This window comes from Elephantulus edwardii, unplaced genomic scaffold (assembly GCF_000299155.1).
Source record: "Elephantulus edwardii isolate Elephantulus edwardi_28Jun2011 unplaced genomic scaffold, EleEdw1.0 scaffold00038, whole genome shotgun sequence".
NCBI classification, from domain to species: Eukaryota; Metazoa; Chordata; class Mammalia; order Macroscelidea; family Macroscelididae; genus Elephantulus; species Elephantulus edwardii.
In genome coordinates this window covers 14997859-15005712 of record NW_006399788.1, presented here as the reverse complement: position 1 = coordinate 15005712, position 7854 = coordinate 14997859, and the positions used below count along the sequence as shown (strand labels likewise).

The 7854-nt window shown below is 42.0% G+C and overlaps 1 protein-coding gene across 1 annotated transcript in view; it reads right to left on the bottom strand.

The window, feature by feature from the left end:
• Window positions 1-7854, bottom strand: part of EPHX2 (epoxide hydrolase 2, cytoplasmic) — a 111247-nt gene that overhangs the window by 805 nt on the left and 102588 nt on the right. The window contains exon 16 of the mRNA XM_006884923.1: window positions 4094-4174. Within this exon, the coding sequence (XP_006884985.1) occupies window positions 4094-4174 (81 nt within the window). The remainder of the gene's footprint in view (window positions 1-4093; window positions 4175-7854) is intronic.

The window sequence follows — 7854 nt, the reverse complement described above, 5'->3', positions numbered from 1 at the left end:
GGAATACTATGCTGCATTGAAAAACAAGGAACTCATACATTATTATTCAAAATGGGTGACCCTGGAGGACATTATGATGAGTGAAATATCTCAGTCACAAAAGGACAAATACTTTGTGGTGCCACTGTTGTACAACAGGACTGACATCGGGTTTGGGGAGAGACTGAGAAAGATGGGTTCAATAATGTATACTACACTGAAACAGTTGAGGGAGAAAACTGTTTAAAAGGGATATGTGATTAGGTATTTTCGTCATGACAGGAGTCTAGAGCGATGGCTACATGGTGGAGTGGACCTGGGGGAGAGTTTGTAAAACAATGAAAGAATTTTTCTTTTACTTTTCCAAAAGGGTAGTGTACTAGGGTGGAGGGTTGGGAGGGGTGAAGAAGTGTAACAATGAATGAATGGAAATCCAAAGTATCTGTAAATTTTTACTTAAATTAATAATTGTTGTTGTTGTTGTTATATGCCGTCGAGTCGCTTGTGACTCATAGCGACCCTATGTTCAACAGCCCTAAACCCTGCTCTATCCTGTGCCAGTCACACTGCCTCTGACACACCCATGCCGATTACCCCAGTCACTGAATCAATCCACCTCATAGAGGGTCTTCCCCTCCTGCACCGTCCATTTAAATTTAAAAAAAAATAACCTAAAAAAATTGTAAGTGGTTATGTTACCATTTAATATAAGTGTGAAAGCACAGGTCTGCTTTCAGGTTAGTGCTATGAGCCAACAAAGGCCACCTGTGAGAGAACACCTTCAAGTCTTCTCCCCTAGGTCACCTTCTAAAGGGCTTTATATTATGTATCACCCGTTACTGTCAAGTCAGAACTGTCTCATAGTTGAGCCTCCACTAGTTTTCCAAGGCAGTAAATCACACAGGAAGAAATTTTTCATCTTTCTCCAATGAAGAAGCTGTTGGATTCAAGCTGCTAGAGAGGCATGGCCTTTGGGTTAGCAGCACAAAAAGGGATTATCGTTTGTTGAGCACCTATTATGCACTGGAGAAGGCATAGGTGGCTCAGTGGTAGGATTCTTGCCTTGTATGTTATGGTGTTAAGACTTTTGAAAATGACTCTTTTTCATGGTGTAGCTAGGGTGATTGACTGCTTCATCATGAAGCTGAACATCTCTTTCCCAACCACTGGCTGCCAAAAACTCACTGAAGTGGATGATGAATGTAAACTTCGTACATTTTATGAGAAGCCAATAGCCACAGAAGTTGCTGCTGACTTTCTTGGTGATGGGTGAAAGGGATATGTTGTCTGGATCAGCAGTGGAAACAACAAACCAGGTTTTCCCATGAAACAGGGTGTTTTGACCCTTGGCCAAGTTTGCCTGCTGCTGAGTAAGGGGCATTCTTGTTACAGACCACGAAGAACTAGAGAGAGGAAGTGCCAGTCTGTCTGGGGCTGCATTGTGGATTCCAATCTGAATGTTCTCACTTTAGTTATTGTCAAGAAAGGGGAGAAGGATATCCCAGGACTGACTGATACCACTGTGCCTGGTCGCCTGGGGTACAAGAGACCAGCAGAATTCGCAAACTCTTCAGTCTCACCAAGGAAGATGATGTTCATCAATATTTCGTGAGAAAGCCACTGAACAAAGAAGGCAAGAAACCCAGGACAAAAGTGCCCAAGATTCAGCATCTTGTTACTCCACGTGTCCTGCAGCACTAGTGCCGGCGCATTTTGCTGAAGAAACATCGCACTAAGAAGGAAAAGGAGGAGGCTACAGAGTATGCTAAGCTTTTGGCCGAGAGAATGAAGGAGGCCAAAGAAAAACGCGAGGAGCAGATTGCTGAGAGATGGAAGCTGTCCTCTCTGAGAGCTTCTACCACCAAATACAGCTCCAGTCAGAAACAGAATTTTCTATGTGTGGCAAATAAATAAGCTCATGTGTTAATCTAAGAAAAAAAAAGACTTTTGAAAATGGCTTTTCTAGTCAGTGCTTTATCTCCCTTGGGGACATGGTCTCCAGCTGCCTCAACTGCAGACACATGGTTCACCCTTGATCAATGTCTTCATCATCAACAGCTGCGAGGCCACCGTACTGTAGAGGGACTGTGATGAGGCATAGCCTGACAGAGCCCTGGCGATGGAGTCAGCGCTAAAAGTTCTGCTTGCTGGATGATTGCATGGATAGCTGACTTGTGATCATTCTGAGACAAATCTGCTTGCTGGATGATTGAGGAAACCTGAGGTTTCTTGGATTTGTGTTGCTGGGCTGAACCTGAACTTGTTGACTAAGAAACTGTCCAAACAAAATCTTTTGCCTTCCCCATCCCTTAACCTATTTCCCTAATAAACCCCACAACTGTGAATATAATCTTTGAGTCAATTTACAACGAACATCAGACCCAGTACATCAGTAGACTCAGAACATCAGTAGAAGTAGGTGCAGGAGAATAGGGGCTATATCTGACTGACTTTGTAGCTATTTGGTACTGTGGATGTTACTGATGGTGACAGTTCTCTTTTTCAGAGGTAACTACGGGTCAGTTGTGCCCACATTGTCCATGCTGCCATTGCTCTTTTTACACGTGGAGAAGTGCATATTCAACCGCACCTCATGTGTAGTCCCCAACCACTTTTCAGTGGAAGTTTGTGTGTTGCTATTATGTTGAATGGGTTTCAGAGAAGCTTCTGGACTAAGATGGACTAGGAAGAAAGTCCCAACATTATCCAGTGTAAACCCAATTGATCACAATGTTCAGATCTGCAATCCCAGGACAGGGAAGTTTCATTCCTCTGTATGTGGGGGTCAACGTGAACCAGGAAAGAAGCAGCAAGCTAACAACACACCCATGTGTTACACTCACGACTTTGTTTAATCCTGATCATAATTCCATGAGACAAACTCATAGAGAGGTATGTTAAGTCTCTCAGGGTCATAGTTAGAAAAGAGTTAAAATTTAAAATCTGACTCCTACTCTTTACAACAAGCCCTCCCCTCAGGATCAATGGGATTCTGACGGTTCACTGCCTTAAAAAGTGCCCGGTCATCATCTGGCTCTCGTCCCTCAGACATGAGTGTTCGCTCCTTCAGGCGGCCTGTCTCGTGCTCTGGCAGTCTGCCTGCAAGGCTGCTCGACCCTCTTCTGGGAACTCTGAATCGCCACAGGGGATCACTGTGACGAGCACCAAGGATCTCACAGGAACAGTGATGCCCCAGCTCGGGACAGGGAGTCTGCCACAGACCTATAAGGGAGTGGCAAGGGTGAATATTATGTGAAAATTGCTGAGAAAAAGGAAGCTTTTCTCCTGGAAGGAGATGTCTCTTCTGGTAGAATAAAGTTAGCAGTTACACCTCTGAAAAGTGTTGGCTAAAGAATGCTAATTTATTAAGAAATCATTAAGGATTAGGGTCCAAAAGGAGAATCTTAGACTCTCTTAATTAGCAGTGCTCATGCTGTGGACTACACCACCAGAGGTCCTTCCTCAGACTCAGCTTTTGGCAACACTTCTCAGCTCTACAGCTCGTCTCTCTGGTAAACGGCAGAGGGTGGCTGTGGTAGCATCCTAAACTAAATAGTGCTACTCTCCTGACACTGTGCTTAATTGAGCCAACAAAACCATGGCCAAGTGCATTCTGTTCGACTTTCAATGATTAGCCCGGCTAATTGAGCCCATGGCTGCCTCATCTCTAGGGTTCTTCAATCCATACCAACCTCTACACTTTCAGGAGAATAATCTTTCAATGCAAGTCTAATGCCTTAGCTAGTCCTCTTCCCTGTGTTTCCATGCCTATGAGTTCACACGAATAGCATGACCCAAGGGATTCAGCAAAATTCCCCAGTTCCATGAAGTTTATTTTCTTTCTCTAAGCATGCCATGTATGTTCCCTCATCCCATCTTCTCCTCATTCACTCTGCTGGGCAAGTCTCAGTCATTATTAGTGCTCATGATTATGGAGAAGTCATGATTACTGCTCCTAAGAGTAACCATGGTTTTACTGATGTCTTTGGCATGTTGATGGCTTAACCAGATAGCACACTCCAGCAAAATGAGATGTGTCTTCTGCTGTTTGTCTTTACTCTGGGAACTGGCATTCTCTCAGGACAATGCACCTGGTGTGGGAGCACTTTCTTACCCAGTCCTCCATATGCTTGGACATCTCTGGCACAAGCACTTTGTCCTTCTCAGCAGTTACCATCAGGGCTGGGATCAGGATCTGTGGAAGGATAACAAGATATGGGGACAATGAGAGGACAGAAGAAACATGACCTTCTAGTTCTTGTGCACCACTGAAGCCTTCCCTCACCCTGGGAGAGGAGACAGACTGGGTTAGTATGCCACGGGGCTTCCTCTACTGTTAACTCACCCAGTAGTACCAGCGTGGTCTTGGCTTTGCTTTTGCCGTGGTTTGTGTGAGGGGCCATAATTATTATGTGAGATCCTTGACATGGCGACTGAGTAACACAATGACAACAAGAGTTTTGTAAATGTATGCACGTAAGAACAAGAAGGCCCCACTCTGAGTGGGTAATATTGATGGAACTCAACTGAAGCCACTAGAAAAGAGAGCAGATGTCCTTGAATGGAGGTCAAGATTCCTTCTCTCCAAAATAAATTAAAATTGACATTGATTAAAGGCAGCCAAGATTCCAGAGAAAGAATTAGTGGCTGCTATTATGAATAGATTTTAAATGTAGCAAAGACTACTGCTTACTTGCTGAAAAAGAAACGGAATAGAAAAGGGAACTGTGAGGTTAGAGAAAGCTTCTTTTCATTTTCTCTGTTCTCATTCTACCACAACAATTTTTCAAGCAGTAGTAGCTCCAACCAAGTTAAGGAATGTGCACCCTTGTTTACTGACACGTGGAACCTAGTGGTGTCACAATCCTCTTTGCACCTCTCCTTCAAATGAGAAATGGGGGAAAATCAAGTGAAGTTGAAAAGTGTGTCACTTAAATCAATCCCTAAGACTAGTGCGAGATACCATAAATTCTGGAATACTCTGAGCCAAAATGTAGGGTGATGGTACCAGTATAGGAAGAAGAGTGGGGAGGGGAGAAGAAAAATTTAGGAGGTGACCCAGAAGGGATCCTCACCAAGAGGACATTTGCACTACCAAGGGCCATATTCCCAGCTTCTCTGAGAGGTTTTATCTGTCAAACTGCAGTTTGTGACTCAGCCCAGGATAAAGGAAGTAGGACCAGAATAGGTCCGGTCCTTGCCGATTTACTGGTTTCTTCTTAGGCTCCTGAGTACCGGAGATGGTTCTGTAGTGCCATAAGTGTCTAATTTTTCATTTATTAGAAGCTTGAAGATGTGTATCATGGTGATTTCTTTGGCTCAAGCAAGGGCAATATCTCTTCCCAGGAAACCCTTAACAACTTGAGGACTGAAGGCCTACAGATTGGTATCTATCCACTTGGAGTAATGCTCTCAAGTGTTTGGGAGCCCTAGTGGCTGTGGTCCTGACCCTTAACTCACAGACTTCAACAAGAAGTAGGAAAAAACAAAACAAAACAAGACAAAAGAATTAGCCATTTCCCTTCCTCATGGTGGCTATAGATTTGGCTGACACAAAGAACACCCCCTGTTTGGTTTTGGATGGATCTTGGAAGCTTGGCATCTATCCTTTCCTGTATTGCTTGGATTAACAGCTGACAACTTAGGGAGGAAAAAGTCTAAAAATGTGGGCCCCTTAGTAATAATGTGGTGGTCTAGATATTAAGAATTGCACTGCCCATTCAAAAGTTCCAATCTATGAGCTGCTCTAAGGGAAAGGATGGGGAATCTCTTATAGTGTGATTTACAGCCTCTGAAAACCTGCTGGAGGATCAGCTATGAGTTTTTACTCAAAAGCACATTAACAACAACTAGTGGTAAGGAGATGGCTTTCACAAATATTTATTTTGTCTTATGTAAGTGCTTGTTTTGGTGGCTTTCCTGCACATAAAAGATTCCAAGAAAATATTTTAAAGGAAAAAAAAAAAACAAAACCCCAACCCTCCAAAACAAATAAACAAAAAATTTCCAGCAGACTGTAGTGATTACAAGGATAATTATATTCACTAAACAGTTACCATGTAGTAGACTGCTCTAAGCATTTTTACAAACCAACACATTCGATCGTTTTAATTATTTTTTAAATGAAATTTTTATTTTATACATTTATTTACAAAGTTTGTATACAATGTTTTTCACACCAGATCTTTTCTGCTTTTTCTTTACCCACCCCTTTCTCCAGCCATCAAATTGTGCGACCCTGAGATTTAAGGTCCCCCCTTCTCACCCTTCTGCTCCCCTCTCTGCCTTGGATCCTTGGACATGTTCTACAACAACGGTTTTATACAGTATTTGTGGGACTGAGTTAGTTCCCTTAGCATAATGCTCTCTGGTCCCTCCCAAGTTAGATAGTAATTTATAAAATCATTGCTCCTGTGTGCTATGTAGTGTTCCATTGTGTGAGTATACTATACTTTCTCAATCCATTTGATTGTGGTTGCACATCTGGGCTGTTTTCATGTTTTTACAATGGTGAATAATGCTGCTATGAACACTGGTGGACAAATTTCTGCTTGTGTCTCAGTTTTTATTTTCTCAGGGTATATTCCAAGCAGTGGAGTAGCTGGGTCATATGAAATTTCTATGTTCAGCTTTTTGAGGAAACACCTAACTTCCTTCCAGAATGGTTGTACCGTTTAACAATCCCACCAGCAATGTATAAGTGTTCCTATCTTGCCACATCCTCGCCAATATTTATTACTTGCTGCCCTGTTAAACTTTGCCACTGTTGCTGGGGTAAGATGGTATCTCATTGTGGTTTTGATTTGCATCTCTCTTATTGGCAGTGATTTTGAGCATTTTTTCATGTGTCTGTTGGCCATCTAAATGTCCTCATCTGTGCAAAGTCTTTCCATGTCTCTTGCCCATTTTGTAACTGGATTATAAGTCTTTTTCTTCTGTAGGCCCAGGAATATTCTTTAAACTATTGTTATGAGACCCTTTTCTGAGATGTTATTGCCAAATGTTTGTTCCCAGCCAGTAGATTTTCTTTTCACCATGTTGGAAAAAGGTTTAGATGAGCACAGAGACCTAAGTGTTAAAAGGTCCATTCATCAATTTTATCCTCTTCAGATTGTGTATTTCTGGCTGTATTTGGCAATCTCTTTATATTACAGACTAGGCATTCTAAGCTTGATCCCAGTTTGTCTCTTATGAACTTTATGGTTTGGGGCTTTATTCCCAGGTCTCTGATCCACCTTAAGCTGATTTTTGTGTATGAAGTGAGATGTGGATCCTGTTTCAGCTTTTTGCAGGTAGTAGTTCAGTTTTACCAGGACCATTTGTTGAAGAGGTTTTCAGTTATTCCCCATTTGATAGGTTTTATTTCCCTGTTGAATATCAGTTGACTGTAGATAGATGGGTCCATTTCTGAATTCTCAATTCTTTTCCATTGGTCTATGTGTCTGTCATTGTACCAGTTCCATCCTGTTTTGGTTACTACTTCTGTGTAGTAGATTTTGAGGTCAGGGAGTGCTATGCCTCCCATTTCATTTTTTTTCCCCAGAAGTGCTTTGGAAAGCACTTATTCAGGGTCTCTTTCCTCTCCAAAGAAACTTGACAATTTCCCTTTTGATCTCCTTGAAAAAGGAATTTGGTATCTGGATTGAGAGTGGGTTGAACATGTAGATTACTTTTGGTAGGATTATCATTTTCACAATATTGAGTCTTCTTACTAAGAAGAGGAAATTTTTCCATTTATTTAGGTCTTTTATTGTGTCTCACAAAAATGTTCTGTAGTTTTCTTTGTATAAGTCTTTTGTGTCTCTAGTTAGGTGCACTCCCAAGTATCTCAGTTCGTGGTTGCCTATTGTAAATGGTAATGCTTTCTTGGTTTTC